General features: G+C 42.3%; 1 protein-coding gene across 11 annotated transcripts in view; it reads right to left on the minus strand.

Moving 5' to 3' along the window:
• Positions 1-17,314, minus strand: part of chd9 (chromodomain helicase DNA binding protein 9) — a 196,967-nt gene that overhangs the window by 6,198 nt on the left and 173,455 nt on the right. For all 11 annotated transcript variants that reach the window (XM_078400388.1, XM_078400385.1, XM_078400392.1 and 8 more), the window contains 4 exons: positions 14,016-14,432; positions 9,705-9,902; positions 3,228-3,365; positions 766-870 (listed from right to left, as the gene is read on the minus strand). In XM_078400388.1, coding sequence (XP_078256514.1) covers positions 766-870; positions 3,228-3,365; positions 9,705-9,902; positions 14,016-14,432 — 858 coding nt within the window. The remainder of the gene's footprint in view (positions 1-765; positions 871-3,227; positions 3,366-9,704; positions 9,903-14,015; positions 14,433-17,314) is intronic.

Here is a 17,314-nt window from a genome sequence, read left to right on the forward strand (position 1 = left end):
AAAATGCAGCGCAGGCATGTTTATGTCCACAGCTTTTTGAAACCAGCATCCCAGTGATTGCCCTCATTTGGTGTAAAGGATGACTAGATACGGTGGGAGATTTCAGCATCTTCATCTGGATTAAACCTGGGCAAATGCAACTAAAATATGCAGTTTAAACAATATTTGGATTCTGGGTCAATGTGTCCTCTGCAATTTTATCTCCTTTATTATTCAAAGTAAATATCTTAAATATGTTTCATTTTAAGGCTGATTTTTGAATAAACTTTTAAAATTGTGATTATCTCTACCATCTAAATGATATAATTTCATCAATTTAATTTGAAGAGTAGACCATGTAAATTGTAGTTTGGTTACCGTTAATTCAGATATGCATTTAATTAGATTAGAATAATAAAATTCACAAGATTGATTTTCTAACAACTGAGAGAACTCCAGCCAGAATAATTTTCATTCTCCAACATATATTTTAGATCTTAAAAATGACAGCATTCTCACACACAAACTTAGGTTGAGTTATCAAAAGGTAACACTGTGGATGGCTCAATTATAATCATGTAAACTGGTTAGCATGCAAAAGCTTTTCACTGTACCTCGGTACACGTGACAACAAACTAAACACTCAAAGTAGTTTTAGTTTATTGTCATGTGTATCGAGGTACAGCAAAAAGTAAAAGGTTATACTTTTATTATATTAAAATTATTTTAAAAATGATCCATCACATTTGACAACTAAACTTTGTTAAATTTTATTGAGTTACTTACTGACTGCTTTACCACATTCGCCCATTCTGGAGCAATTCCAAAATCTCGATTTTCCTGCAACCACCTCGCCAGGTCTTTGATTGGAGGTGCTAGCGAGCCACCCATCTAGCCAGATTAAAATGGAAGTAAATTAGACTTCACTGATTCTCTGCATACCAGAAAATGCTGTGTTGTAGTTTTCAATCGTTCAATGAGTCGTAGAGTGATATAGTGTGGAAACCTGCCCACACCCAGCCAACATGTCCCAGCTACACTAGTCCCACCTGCCCATGTTTGGTCCATATCCCTCCAAACCTGTCCTATCCATGTACCTGTCTAACTGCTTCTTAAATGTTGGGATAGGCCCTGACTCAACTACCCCATCTGGCAGCTTGTTCCATACACCTACCACCCTTTGTGTGAAAAATTTACCCCTCAGATTCTTATTAAATCTTTTCCCTTTCACGTTAAACCTATGTCCTCTGGTCCTCGATTCACTTACACTGGGCAAGAGACTCTGTGCATCTACCCGATCTATTCCTCTCATGATTTTATACACCTCAATAAGATCACCCCTCATCCTCCTGCTCTTCAAGGAATAGAGTCCCAGCCTTCTTAACATAACATAACATAACAACATAACAACACTTTATTGTCACTCGGCACAACACCGAGCGAAATTTCAGCAGTCACACAAAATACAGCAAAAAAGAAAAGAACACAGGACACCCGACCCCAACACAAACATCCATCACAGTGACTCCAAACACCCCCTCACTGTGATGGAGGCAACAAAACTTCCCCTCTCTTCCCCCCGCACCCACGGACAGGCAGCTCGACCCCTACCGAGGCAAACGACACGCACAGCCCCCGCAAGGGGATGGAAGGCCCCCCGGCCGAGCCGCCCCGGGCACCGAAACGTCCCGCGGCCACACCGGGCGATGTTAAGTCCAACGGCCGAGCCGCACCGGGCACTGAAACGTCCCGCGGCCGAACAGCGCTGACGATGTTAAGTCCAGCGGCCAAGCCGCACCGGGCACTGAAACGTCCCGCGGCCACACCGGGCGATGTTAAGTCCAGCGGCCAAGCCGCACCGGGCATTGAAACGTCCCGCGGCCGAGCCGCACCGGGCACTGAAACGTCCCGCGGCCACACCGGGCGATGTTAAGTCCAGCGGCCGAGCCGCACCGGGCACTGAAACGTCCCGCGGCCGAGCTGCGCCGGCAATGTTAAGGCCCGCAGCCGAGCCGCACCGGGCACTGAAACGTCCCGCAGCCGAGCTGCGCCGGCAATGTTAAGGCCCGCAGCCGAGCCGCACCGGGCACTGAAACGTCCCGCAGCCGAGCTGCGCCGGCAATGTTAAGGCCCGCAGCCGAGCCGCGCCCCGGGGAAGAGACCTAATAAAATAAAGGTTTCCCCCCGCCCCACCCCCCCACCCCACCCCACACCCCCACCCCCACCACACACCCCCACCACACATACACAGCCAAAAACAGAAACAAAAACCATCCCAACACCGACACAAACAAAAAAAAAAGAAAAAAAGACAACAGACTGCCAGAGAGCCGCAGCCGTTAGGCGCAGCCAACCTCTCCCGAGAGCTTAGATCCTCTAGCCCTGGCAAGATCCTTGCAAATGACTGATGGTATTATCAACAGTGGAAAGAAAGTAAATGGCTTGCCCAGTAATTATTGTGATTAGAAAGACATTAGACCTGACATTTATACCAGTGACTTGTGTTATAGATTAAAAGTAAACAATAGCACTAGCTTTGAAGCTCACAAAAGAGTGGAGTCAAACATGTCTTATCATGAACCAATCTTGCACTTGCAATAGGGGATGAATTAGCATTTCGCATTTTACAAATATCTACATCCTCTTTATACATTCTCACAGCACCAAAGTCCTGGGTTTGATCCTGACCTCGGAATCTGTCTGCCTGGAGTTTGCACGTTCTCCCTGTGACTGCATGGATTTCCTCCGGTTTCCTCACACATCCCAAAGACATGCGGGTTTGTAGGTTAATTGGCCTCTATAAAATTGTGTGTAGGGAGTGGATGAGAAAGTGGGATAACAGAACGAGTGAGAACGATGGTCAGCGTGGACTCGCTGGGCCTACATTCTTAAGTCAGTCTCTTGATCTCCACACAGTCAGATGACATTGCTTTTGCATTCTCCAGTAATCCCACAGCTCTTCAATTGAAAATTTGCCTAATATTGAACTTTGTTTCTCTCTACACAGATGCTGCCAACTCCGTTGAGCATTTACAGCACTTGCCATTCTATTTGTCTGCCAACCAGTGGGAACCTCGTGTTAAGAAGTGCATGGTTAAATACTAGCAATCTTCTAGAAACCTGTATTGCCAGTCTTACAACAGCAATGATATTATTGAACCGCAGAGGACTTGTCTCCAAAATCCATCTTATTTCATGTTAAAAATTACAGTTGTTTCTATTGTTTAATAATGTGAAGCAAACATTACCTTCTTTGCATTTCTTCTATTTATGACCGGCACCCGTTCTTCTCCAGTCAGACATTTGACATCTATTTTGTTAGGGTTTCTGCACCGATGCCTTTTTTGCTTTGGTCGCTCACCCACAATCTCGGGTTTATCGGTTTTCTGAAATAAATGCCAGAACATTTAGAACCAATCATAACTGATTGTAACATGGTCAAAAAACATGAAATAAACACTGGACAAATGTTAAATAATGCACATTGTTCTAAAATAATCACATCCAGTGATAATAGTTATCACATACTCATCTCTATTTGATATTTCATACTGTATTATCCATTTAATCACAATCTCTAAACTATTAGGAAACAGAATAAAAATGCAGAAATTCTTAAAGTGACATTAAATAAAAAGAGGGACGAAGATTAGACTTTATTGTCTTCCATCACAGTGAGGAATCCGTTGTGGTGGATGTTTATGTTAACTTTCATGTAGTTGTGTGTCTTGTTGCTTTTTTAAAGTATGGTTGTATGGTAATTCGAATGTCACTGTACCTTAACTGGTACACGTGATAATAAAAGACCTTTGAAATAACTAGGGGATTAATTAATGGTGGAGGTAGATATGACAGTGGTATTCATAAGATTTTTGGATAGACACATGGATATGCATGGAGCAGGATCAGGTGCAGGAGCAGAGATTCGTTTAACTTGGCATCATGTTCTGCATGGGTATTGCGGGCCAAGGGACCTGTTCCTGTGCTATATTGTTCCATGTCCTATTCAAAGTACTCAGCGAATATTTCCAAGTTTGTCAGCTGGTATTTTTATGAGGCACCACTGTGCTCACTCAGGTTCACTTCAAGGCATGTGGAGCACTGTTCTCAGGACCTATTTCAGTCTTTGTTTGGAGACAAGTGGGCAGAACACGGGTGGCATGGTGGTGCGGCGGTAGAGTTGCTGCTTTACACCACCAGAGATCCGGGTTCGATTCTGGCCATGGGTGCTTGTCTGTACGGAGTTTGTATGTTCTCCCCGAGACTTGCGTGGGGTTTCTTCGGGATCTCCATTTTCCTCCCACATTCCAAAGGTTTGTACTTTTAATTGTAAATTGTCCCTATTGCGTGTGTGATAGTGTAGGTGTGCAGGGATCGTTGCTTGGCACAGACTCGGTGGGCCGAAAGGCCCGTTTCCGTGCTGTATCTCTAAACTAAACTGAACATGCAGTTAATTCTTATCTAGTCCAGGCAAAATAAATTACACATTTGCAGCTGAGAAAAAAGGCAGTTCATCTAGTTCAAAGAAGAGCTGCCTTTTGGGGCTGGTCTAGAACTAGGAGAAGCTTCACAAATTACAGGATAGAATACTGAAGAGGTGAGGAACAGAGCTATACATGTGCAAATATTTATTAGAATGACTGTCACTAAGGCTACTTTGGCAATAAACAAATGTTTATTGTGGCCACTGTGGTTTAAGAAGGAGATGGAGACCGTGAAGAGGATGCAAAAACAAATTACTAGAAAGTTTCCAGGACTGAAAAGTCAGAAGGTGAGCAATCACAAATTCTTCAAAGATGACAAGAAGAAAATGTTTAAAAACAATTAAAATCTGGGATGGATGCTGCCTGATTTTATGGTGGAGGCAGACCCAATTAACAGAGGTTTTGAGAGATATATCCAGGAAACAGACCATTCAGCCCACCGAGTCCCCCTAACTCTCGAGCATCTCTTTTTACATTCATCCCATTTTATTCTCCCCATCTCTGGTTTTCAAAAAGAAAACTTTTTTGTCTTGCCACAATGGTTTCTAGAGAGGCAGTCAGCATTTGAGCAGTCTTTAATTCCCTATTGAGGCCGACAGTTTTGTTTTAAAATGGCTGCAGCTCAGAAAATGCACTGCCAACAATAATGCAGAGTCTGAAGAAGGGTCCCGACCCAAAGCGCCGTCTATCCATTTCCTGCATAGATGCTACCTGACCCACTGAGTTCTTCCAACACTGTGTTTTGCTCAAGATCCAACATCTGCAGTTCTTTATGTCTGCCAAAAAAAAAAAAACTTTCCTGAAAACCGTACCAAAGGGTGACCATCTCCTTATGACCAAGACAAAATGGCCTGAGTTTAACGGAGATGTTGGGTAGACTAGGTCTTTATTCCTTGGAGCACAGGAAGCTGAGAAGTCATCTTATAGATGTGTTAATAATCATGACGGGAACAGATGGGGTGAATGCAGTCTTTCTCCAGAATATGAGAATAGAGAATAGAGGAAAGATTTAGAGGGATAAGGACGAAAAGTTGGTAAATGGGTCTAGTTTAGGTAGGACACTTTGATCACAACATGATGTTACATTGAACCACCACCTTTTACCAAGTTCAAAATCAAACAAGGGAAGACAGGTTTGTGGCTTGTGGTCTACTATTTGATCAGTGAAGATCTTTATAACTTTGGTAAGTAGTTTAAGGGGAGTAAGAGACACCTGTGGCTGACAAGGGAAGTCAAGGACAGCATAAAAATTAAGGAGAGGAAGTATAACATAGCAAAGAAGAGTGGGAAGACAGAGGATTGGGACTCTTTTAAAGAGCAACAAAAGTTAACTAAAAAGACAATACAGGGAGAAAAGATGAGGTACGAGGGTAAACTAGCCAATAATATAAAGGAGGATAGCAAAAGTTTTTTTAGGTACGTGAAGAAGAAAAAAATAGTCAAGGAAAATGTGGGTCCCTTGAAGACAGAAGCAGGGGAATTTATTATGGGGAACAAAGAAATGGCAGACGAGTTAAACCGTTACTTTGGATCTGTGTTCACTGAGGAAGATACACACAATCTCTCAAATGTTCTAGGGGCCGGAGAACCTAGGGTGATGGAGGAACTGAAGGAAATCCACATTAGGCAGGAAATGGTTTTGGGTAGACTGATGGGACTGAAGGCTGATAAATCCCCAGGGCCTGATGGTCTGCATCCCAGGGTACTTAAGGAGGTGGCTCTAGAAATAGTGGAAGCATTGGAGGTCATTTTTCAATGTTCTATAGATTCAGGATCAGTTCCTGTGGATTACAATAGACAATAGACAATAGGTGCAGGAGTAGACCATTCAGCCCTTCGAGCCAGCACCGCCATTCAATGCGATCATGGCTGATCACTCTCAATCAGTACCCCGTTCCTGCCTTCTCCCCATACCCCCTCACTCCGCTATCCTTAAGAGCTCTATCCAGCTCTCTCTTGAAAGCATCCAACGAACTGGCCTCCACTGCCTTCTGAGGCAGAGAATTCCACACCTTCACCACTCTCTGACTGAAAAAGTTCTTCCTCATCTCCGTTCTAAATGGTCTTAAACTGTGGCCCCTTGTTCTGGACTCCCCCAACATTGGGAACATGTTTCCTGCCTCTAATGTGTCCAATCCCCTAATTATCTTATATGTTTCAATAAGATCCCCCCTCATCCTTCTAAATTCCAGTGTATACAAGCCCAATCGCTCCAGCCTTTCAACATACGACAGTCCCGCCATTCCGGGAATTAACCTAGTGAACCTACGCTGCACGCCCTCCATAGCAAATGTTATCCCACTTTTTAAGAAAGGAGGGAGAGAGAAAACGGGTAATTATAGACCAGTTAATCTGACATCAGTGGTGGGGAAGATGCTGGAGTCAATTATAAAAGACGAAATTGCTGAGCATTTGGATAGCAGTAACAGGATCATTCCGAGTCAGCATGGATTTACGAAGGAGAAATCATGCTTGACAAATCTACTGGAATTTTTTGAGGATGTAACTAGGAAAATTGACTGGGGAGAGTCAGTGGATGTGGTGTACCTCGACTTTCAGAAAGCCTTCGACAAGGTCCCACATAGGAGATTAGTGGGCAAAATTAGAGCACATGGTATTGGGGGTAGGGTACTGACATGGATAGAAAATTGGTTGACAGACAGAAAGCAAAGAGTGGGGATAAATGGGTCTCTTTCGGAATGGCAGGCAGTGACCAGTGGGGTACCGCAAGGTTCGGTGCTGGGACCCCAGCTATTTACGATATACATTAATGACAGATGAAGGGATTAAAAGTACCATTAGCAAATTTGCAGATGATACTAAACTGGGGGGTAGTGTGAATTGTGAGGAAGATGCAATAAGGCTGCAGGGTGACTTGGACAGGTTGTGTGAGTGGGCGGATACATGGCAGATGCAGTTTAATGTAGATAAGCGTGAGGTTATTCACTTTGGAAGTAAGAATAGAAAGGCAGATTATTATCTGAATGGTGTCAAGTTAGGAAGAGGGGATGTTCAACGAGATCTGGGTGTCCTAGTGCATCAGTCACTGAAAGGAAGCATGCAGATACAGCAGGCAGTGAAGAAAGCAAATGGAATGTTGGCCTTTGTAACAAGAGGAGTTGAGTATAGGAGCAAAGAGGTCCTTCTACAGTTGTACCGGGCCCTGGTGAGACCGCACCTGGAGTACTGTGTGCAGTTTTGGTCTCCAAATTTGAGGAAGGATATTCTTGCTATTGAGGGCGTGCAGCGTAGGTTCACTAGGTTAATTCCTGGAATGGCGGGACTGTCGTATGTTGAAAGGCTGGAGCAATTAGGCTTGTATACACTGGAATTTAGAAGGATGAGGGGGATCTTATTGAAACATATAAGATAATTAGGGGATTGGACACATTAGAGGCAGGAAACATGTTCCCAATGTTGGGGGAGTCCAGAACAAGGGGCCACAGTTTAAGAATAAGGGGTAGGCCATTTAGAACGGAGATGAGGAAGAACTTTTTCAGTCAGAGAGTGGTGAAGGTGTGGAATTCTCTGCCTCAGAAGGCAGTGGAGGCCAGTTCGTTGGATGCTTTCAAGAGAGAGTTGGATAGAGCTCTTAAGGATAGCGGAGTGAGGGGGTATGGGGAGAAGGCAGGAACGGGGTACTGATTGAGGCCATGATCGCATTGAATGGCGGTGCTGGCTCGAAGGGCTGAATGGCCTACTCCTGCACCTATTGTCTATTGTCTATTGACATAAAGCGCAGAAAGTTGAAAATCTGCCTTCTGTTTTGAGACTTTGGCGTCTTGTTCATATTCAAGACGTCTTCAGAGCTTGCTGTCAAACTATCTGAAATAATGCCAAGGAAATCTGAGGATTCACCTATAAATTACACTTAATTGATTTTGTAAAATGGAACAAATTATTTTTTGGGTTGAACCTGTCCATTCGGTCCCTAGATGCTGTCTGACCCACTGAGTTTTCCCAGCACTTCACTTTGCTCAAGATTTCAGCATCTGCAGTTTCTTGTGCTGGATCTAACAGTATGAGAATAGAGTGAACGAGCACACAGTACATATAATTCACTCGAAAGCAACCAAATGTAAATTCCTGCAATGCTCTTGCCGTTTGTGAGGGAGCATATTTCTTAGAGCAGAAACAAAGAACTGCAGATACTGGTTTACACAAAAGGACACAAAGTGCTGGAGTAACTCAGCGGGTTAGGCAGCATCTGTGGAGAACATGGGCTGTTATTAGAAGGATCCCAATTCATCCATGTTCTCCAGAGATGCTGCCTGACATACTGAATTACTTCAGTACTTTGTGGCCTTTTCTGAAAGCAGTTTGGGTCTAAATATTCTTTGAAGTTGGAAGAATGACGGGTGACTTTATTCAAACATATAACATCCTAAGGGGGCTTAACAAGGTAGACGCTGAGATGTTTTCACTGGTGGGAGAGTCACAACCAAGAGGATGAGGAAAGGGCTGGTCATTTAATACTGAGGTGCATTGAAATATTTTCTCTGAGGTGAGTGAATATCAGGAATTTTTTATTCCAGTGGCTGGAGAAGGCCGGATCATTAGTTATTTTTAGATGGAGATAGATAACAATTTGAAAGACTAAGGAATCGAGGTTTATGGTGAACTGGCATAGAAGAAGAATTGAGGCCAGCAGAGATCAGCTTTGATCATACCGAATGGCGGGGAAGGCTTGAGGGGCCTGATGGCCTACTCCTGTTTTCATGAAATCTTGATCATCTTGCTTTGACTATTAAATAAAAGTAAAGGTTATACACAGCGTGACAAGATTAGTTTATACAATGGTATGTACATCATGGATACTGACCTCCCCACCATTGAAGGGATCGATAACAGGCACTGCCTCAAAAAAGCATCCAGCATCATCAAGGTCCCACACCACCCTGGCCATGCTCTCCTTTCACTCCTGCCACCGGGAAGGTGGTACAGGAGCCTGAAAACCGTGACCTTCAGATTCAGGAACCGATTCTTCCCAACAACCAACAGGTTCTTGAGCACGCCAAACACCAACTAAACTACGAACTACAAACTATCTTGGCCGTACTAAGTACTTCAGGATTTTGTTTTGTTTTGCACGAGTATTTTTTTAAATTCATTGAATCTTTTTTTATTATATTATCTATTGACCACTGTATTTACAGACCCATTATGCTGCTGCAATTAAGAATGTCATTGCTCTGTTTCGGTACATGACAATTGAACACTTTTGACTACAGAAATACTTACTGGAACGTGGGCTGACACGTCTGCCACGTAATCCGAGTGGTTCTTGAGCCAGTCTTCCAAATCCTTTCTTTTTGGAGCATCTTCCCCTGCGAGTCTTGTGCCATCTTTCACATTAATAACAGAGACACGACTTTCAGCATCATGTTGTCCTTGAAATGCATTAAATGCCGTTTGTGTGTTGATAACCTCCAAATTACCCTGCAGATATAAATAAGTCTCTTGAGATTTCCAATAGTTTTCACAATACTCTGACAATATAATTAGTGCTCAATAGTGTTTTATTTGTCGCATATGTAACTGCACAGTGAAATTCCTTTTGCATATATTGCACAGGCGAGTATGCCATTTTTGGCACCATTATTCAAAGTCCAGAGTCCGGTCGGCCCGCAAGCTCATGGAGCAGTTCCCATGAACCGAAGTCCCTCTCCTCTCCCGTCCATCTTTGTGCCCAGGGGAGCTGACCTTGAAGGCCCTTGAGACATTACCCCGGTTCACCCTCATGTCAGCATACTTTGTTGATGTAATCTTACAGCTTTATGTTACTAATGTACAATTTCAACATTCACAGCACCAAATAAGATATGTGGTTAATATTGAGGATGGATATTTTTATAAAATAGCTTGGGCACAATTGATATTAACTTCAAAATGGATGACTGAGGCATCTATTTTGATCGAATAAGATACCACGCAATCCTTTCAAAAGTAATATCTAATAGGGGTAAAGGTTGAAAAGACACATGTAGACAGATCACTGGGTTACAGATGTGATTTAAGGCCACTTAAACAGAAACAAGATGGTGCGTTTACTTATACAGTGATGGAATTCAATCTGATGCTGAACGTGTGTTTAATGTGATTAATCGAAAACATGGAGCCAGAACTATTTATAAAAAGCACAAAAAGGCACACGAGGTGTCAGAATGATTCACTGGAATGGTACCAGACTGAAGTTGCAAAGTCATAGATCCATAGAGCTATAAAGCATGGAAACAGGCCCTTCAGCCCAACTTGCCCATGCCGACCAAGATGCCCATCTACAAGAGTCTCACCTTCCCAACTTCGGTCCATTTCCTGCTAAACCTTTTCTATCCATGGACCTGTCGAAATGTCTTTTAAATTTTGTTACAGTACCTGCCTCATCTATCTCCTCTGGCAGCTCAACGTTAGAATGATGTTGAATTGGCTGATGTTGTCTTGTACATGTTGGAGAATGGGGGTGTAGGAGGATGGGGAGGGTAACCTGACTGAGATCCTGAACATTTGGTCGAGGATTTGACAGCATGAATGTAACCAAGGTTTCTATCATCTTGCACAAATAGGGACAATAAATATAGAATAGTTAGCAATTAATCAACCGAGAATGGAGGAGGAGACATTATTTAAACACAGAGTAGTTTGAATGGAAATCTATTTCCATGTAGGTTTGTTGCGAATAGCTTGGATAGTTTTACAGAGATGTTAAAATCAGCATCTTAATAATTATAGATATTTCCAACCTGGTGAAGTCAAATAATAATAATAATAATAATGCATTACATTTATATAGCGCTTTTCATACACTCAAAGACGCTTTACAGGGATTTAAAGAACATAGGGAAGTGAATAAATAGATAAATAAGTAAACGAACAGAGAAAGGAGACAGAAGGTGAGGTGACCTTCAGTGGTTGAAGGCAGTACTGAACAGGTGAGACTTCAGTGATGTTTTGAATGTGGTGAGTGAGGAGGAGTCTCTGACGGTTTGGGGTAGTGAGTTCCATAGGGTGGGAGCAGCGATGGAGAAAGCCCTGTCCCCCCAGGATCTGAGTTTGGTCCGGAGGGGGGGGGGGGGGGATAGGAGATTGGCAGCAGCAGAGCGGAGGGTGCAGGTGGGAGTGTGCCTGTGGAGGAGGTCAGTCAGGTAGGATGGGGCCAGGTTATGGAGGGCTTTGTAGGTCATGAGGAGGATTTTGTACTGGATTCTCTGGGGGATGGGGAGCCAGTGGAGTTTGTAAAGGACGGGCGTGATATGGTCACGGATCGGGGTGTGGGTGAGTAGACGGGCAGCGGAGTTTTGAATGTATTGAAGTTTACTGATGATTTTTGAAGGTGCGCCATAGAGGAGGCTGTTGCAGTAGTCCAGACGGGAGGTGATGAAGGCGTGGATGAGGGTTTCTGCAGCTGTGGAGCAGAGGGATGGACGGAGACGGGCAATGTTTTTGAGGTGGAAGAAGGCTGTCTTTGTGATGTGTTTGTCGAAGGAGAGGGTTTGATCAAAGATGATTCCAAATAACACGTAATCCCTGAATTTCCAACAAAGCAGAAAAATATCCATTTTGTTTGCTCAGTTCATTTCTCTTGAGAAATTATTAATCCCAATAAAACAATTAAGCAGGAGGTATTTGCTTTTCTTGCCTTGTTCTTTACATTTTCCAGCAGTATATTGTGGAAAAAAAATGAACATGACTAGTGAGTGGTTACATTTTCAATAGTTGTTGTTTTAACTTAAAAACCTACAGGAAAAATGGACTAACTGTCTTCCTAGGCAAGCTGAATAAACACTTCATATTTGCAGACCGCACTGAGTTTGTTGCCCAGAATTTATGGCCGGGAAACCACCTGCGCAAGTAACCTTCACTTACCACTGACCTATTAAAAAGACTTCCGCTTGCCTTGCACAGTTCCCCAGAAGGAAGCAGGCCTGATACTCAGAGACGAGGCCAGCTTCTTACAACATGGTAAGCACGTTCATTGTGGTGGTGAGGTTTGCACTAAACAAGCCCCTCCTACAAAACTGCTGGAAAAAATAAACCAGGCACGCTCCTTCCTGTCAAAAATACATCACTATTCCCACATATTTGTGCACAACTTCCTGGCACTCAGCGAGAAAATGCCAGCAATTCTACATAAAACCAGAGCCCCAAAACACATGAACTTCTTGATGAAAGGTGCTGCAGAAACAAAAAATATATAGTAAACATTTTGTAAAAATATTGGTAATCAGCTCAAGAAATTGCAGAAATAAGGCTGAAGACATTAGTGTAACAAAATACTTCATTTAGTATTTATTTAGAGATTTTGGGTGGCACAGTAGTAGAGTTGCCGCCTTACAATGCCAGACACCTGTGTGCAGTCAATGGAGTTTGCACATTCTCTCTGTGACCACATGGGTTTTATCCGGGTGCTCTGGTTTCCTCCCACACCCCAAAATCGTACAGGTATGTGGGTTGATTGGCCTCTGTTTTAAAAAAAAGTTTAAAATTGCTCCGAGTGTGTAAGGCGTAAATGAGAAAGTGGTATAACATAGAACCAGAGCATTGGGAGGAAACCCAAACGATCACAGGGGAGAACATGCAAACTCCACAGACAGTGCCCGAGATCAGGATCAAACCTGGGATTCTGAGGCAGCAGCTCCACCAACTACGCCACTGTACCACCCCTTATATATTAGAAGACACCAAAAGCTGGAGTATGTCAGCGGGTCAGACAGCATCTCTGTTGAAAAGGAATAGGTGACGTTTTGGGTCGAGACCCTTTATCAGACTGAAGAAACGTCTTGACCCGAAACATCACCTATTCTTTTTCTCCAGAAATGCCGCCTGTCCCGCTGAGTTACTACAGCTTGTTGCGTCTATCTTCAGTTTAAACCAGCATCTGCAGTTCCTTCCTACACACCCTTATCCATTGGTGTCAGTTCAATTTCTAGCAGTGCTCTTTAGCAATTAATTCTGGTAATCGCTGAAAATGGAACATTATCCTCTGAGCTTCAGTGGTTTCGGCTTAGTATATTTAATGATTTGGAGTAACAATTTATTCAACGTCAGAAGCAAAAGTAAGCAAAGCTTGACTCACAACAGACTCAACTGCAGTAATCACATTGAAAAATAGTGACTGACAGAAGGCAGGCAATAGCGATTAGATAAAGTAAATGGTTCAGCCACAAGAAATTGCAGATGTTGGTTAACAAAGAAAAATAAACAAAAAGTGCTGGAGTAACTCAATGGGCCAGGCAGCATCTCTGCAGAACATGATCTCTGCAAGTTCTCCAGAGATGCTGCCTGAGTCTGAAGAAGGGTCTTGACCCGAAATGTCACCTATTTCTTCTCTCCAGAGATGCTGCCTGAGCCGCTGAATTACTCCAGCATTTTGTGTATCTTCTCTGCTGCCTGACCTGCTGAGTTCCTTCAGCACATTGTGCCCTTAAATGGTTCATGCAGTGAGGCAACACAATTTTACATGACTAACATTTGCGATAAAGTTTACATCACTGATGTATCAATTCCTCTATCGAAATTGTTGATAATAATATTGCAGTAATAATGCAGACTTACAGGCTGCAATGACTTGTTGCGGTTCATGAAAAGAATGTCCACTCCTTCCACGTTCTTTTTCCTTCCTCTTCTCTTTTTAACTATTGGCTGGTTATCCAACAGTATCCCATTTGTACAGTGTCTTGTAATCTGCTGAGAAGCACCTGATAATACCGATTTAGGATGAGGGATCACTGTGGCGACGCTGCCAGGTATATTGGCATTAAACAGCGTGGAGGATGACAAGGGAATTGAACTCCCAGCTCCCAATAATGATTTTGAGAGGTCCACAGCCAGTCCCTGACTTCTGTTCTGAGCAGAGTACAAATCGTGAAGCTGTGCCATGTACTGCCGCTGATCTGAAGTCCCTTCTTCAGTTTCGAGAGCTCTCTTCTGACTGAGTCTTTGCTTCTGAAAAGTTAACTTCAATCCTCTTTCCTATTAAAACAAATGGTGATAACAAAAATTGTTTTACATTGAAAGATGTTAAATTGAGCTTTACTAGCTGAAACCCCACTGTTTGACCGCTGGAGACGAAATACAAACTGAATATTTTGCGATGAATGTAAGCACATCATTCTTTCACATAGTGTATATATTACAAACAACCTTCAAGAACTTGGGCACAAATACAATTTTAAAATTCAGTAAGAATAATAACACTGTCAACAGCTTAAAACATCCAGCTGCAACTTGTAATGATATTGGTGAAAGCATAGATTTTTTATCAAATTGATCACTTTTATTCAATTAGTTTATTCTTTGACATTAATGTCCTTTGTTTGGTCATCTTTCTTTATGTCAGTGAGCTCAGTCAAAACACAATTGAGCTTATGAATTATTAGCTAAGAATTATTAAATACTGTAGAACTACTGAGGGATTAATTTTTTTTGCTGATAAGTACTTGAGACTTTGAAAAATTAATTCTTAATGCGCCTTTTTTGTTTGATTTAAAAAAAAACTCCATTCTACATAACATGCCCAAAGTGAGAGCAAGCAGAAAGGATGCTGCCCGTGAGGCTGTATCTGTCCTTGACCAGACTCAATCTTCTTCTGACTGGATGTGATAGTATTTTCATTTGGTATTGCTGGGAACGTAATGTGTGGGCAGGCTTCTTGTGGTCTCATGATGAATGAATGAATAAGTTTATTGGTTAAGTATGTGCATATACAAGGAATGTGCCTTGGTGCTCCGCTCACAAATGACAACACAAACATACAGTTAACAATTAAGAATAAAGCATAACCACATCAAGACAATAAGGATACAACATTACGGTCTAAACATGTGGGTGAAAATAAACCAGAGCAAAAAAGGGACTACAGACTTTGGTTATTGAGTAGAACTATCACTCATGGAAAAAAGCTGTTTTTATGTTTGGCTGCGGCTGCTTTGACAGCCCGGAGTCGCCTTCCAGAGGGAAGTGCTTCGAAGAGTTTGTGGCCAGGGTGAGAGGGGTCAGAGATGATCTTGCCCGCTCGCTTCCTGGCCCTTGATGTGATGAATATCCCACATTGCAGCAAGTACCAACAGAATATGGCAACTATCTGACTCTCCAACTATTTAGTTTAGTGTAGAGATACAGCACGGAAACAGGCCCTCTGGCCCACCGAGTCCGCACCAACCAGCGATCCCCACACATTAATACTATCCTACACAAACTAAGGACAATTTTTGCATTTAAACCAAGCCAATGAACTTAAAACCCGTCTTTGGTGTGTGGGAGGAAATCGAAGATCACGGAGAAAACCCACGTGGTTATGGGGAAAATGTACAAACTCCATACAGACACACCCAGAAATCGAGTTCGAACTCGGGTTTCCGGCGCTGCATACGCTGTAAGGCAGCTACTCTACCGCTGCGCCATCGTGCCGCCCTATTATATTGGAACAACCCTATTATATTGGTAGAATTGGCATTTAAAATCATAGAATCTCACGTCGCAGGTGAAGGCCATTCAACCCATTGTGTTCAAGCTGGATATAAATGGACTGTTAAATTAGTCCCATTTCCCAACATTTGGAGTATTTTTTCTAGTTCTGGCCACTCAATGACAGGAAGAATGTGGGGACATTGGAGAGGGTGCAGAAGAGATTCAGCAGAATGCTGCCTGGATTGGAGGAGTTTAGCTCTAAGATGAGGTTGGACAATTTTGGATTGCTTTCTCCAGAACGTTGGAGGCTGAGGAGGACCTGATAGAAGTATATAAAATTATGAGAGACTTAGAATGGGTAGACAGTCAGAACCGTTTTCCCCAGGGTAGAAATGTCAAAGACTAGAACGCATAGGTTTAAAGTGAGAGGTACAAAGTTTAAAGGAGATGTACACAAAGTGGTGGGTGCCTGGAACACGATGTCAGGGGGTGGTCAGGGAGGCAGTTAAGTGAGTGGCATTTAACAGGCTTTTATATAAGCACATGGATATGCGGGAAATTCAGGCAGATGAAATTAGTTTAACCTGGCACCATGTTCGGCACAAACATTGTGGGTAGAAAGGTGTGTATTTGTTATATTCCATGTTCTGTCTTATCCAATGTCTTGTGAGTTATATAGTATATATTCAAGTTTATATTCAATTGTGCATAATTAGCAACCTACTTTAAATTATTTATTTTAACTCTTAACGTCAAATGCATAATGTAAATTTTGGAAAATGATGAATAAAATAATATATAGATTTCCAAATGAACAGAGTTTTTGAGATGAGTTTTTAATACACAATTGTATTGTAAATGAACAAGTCATGCCATTTACAATACAGGCACAAATCTTTACAGCATTTTAACTTATTTAACTGAAGTTGGTGTAAATCTAATGGGAAAATTATTGTTCAGAAATAATGCCTCCCGATTCATAAGTGAAGCTTATTAATGCTTTCCACCATTTTCTTATGAAAATAACAGAGATCGAGAAGAGAAATCTGGTTACTTTGTTGAAAATTAAAAATAAGTTTTAAAGTTGGAGAGCTTCAAATATACATTGTCAGAAGTGGTCAATAGCTGTGCATATTTTGAAATATTAAAATAATTAGCAACTATGACTGCAAAATACTAGTACTAAACAAATCTAGGAGCAGCACACTTTGATGGAGAAATCACCACCCGGCACTTGTTTTGCATCAGACATCCCATCAACGGCTGATTATTGTGATATTGGGCAAAAAGCTGATCATGCTTATTTATTAAGAAAAATAAAATTAAAGCAGACTTATAAAAGCAGAGATATTAAAAAAACAAAAAGGGTGCATTTACAACACATCATGCCGCGTCATCAACCTTCAATCAAAACCAGATAGTGTATTGTATTAGATAAGGATCCA

This window comes from Rhinoraja longicauda, chromosome 6 (genome assembly GCF_053455715.1).
Source record: "Rhinoraja longicauda isolate Sanriku21f chromosome 6, sRhiLon1.1, whole genome shotgun sequence".
NCBI classification, from domain to species: domain Eukaryota; kingdom Metazoa; phylum Chordata; class Chondrichthyes; order Rajiformes; family Arhynchobatidae; genus Rhinoraja; species Rhinoraja longicauda.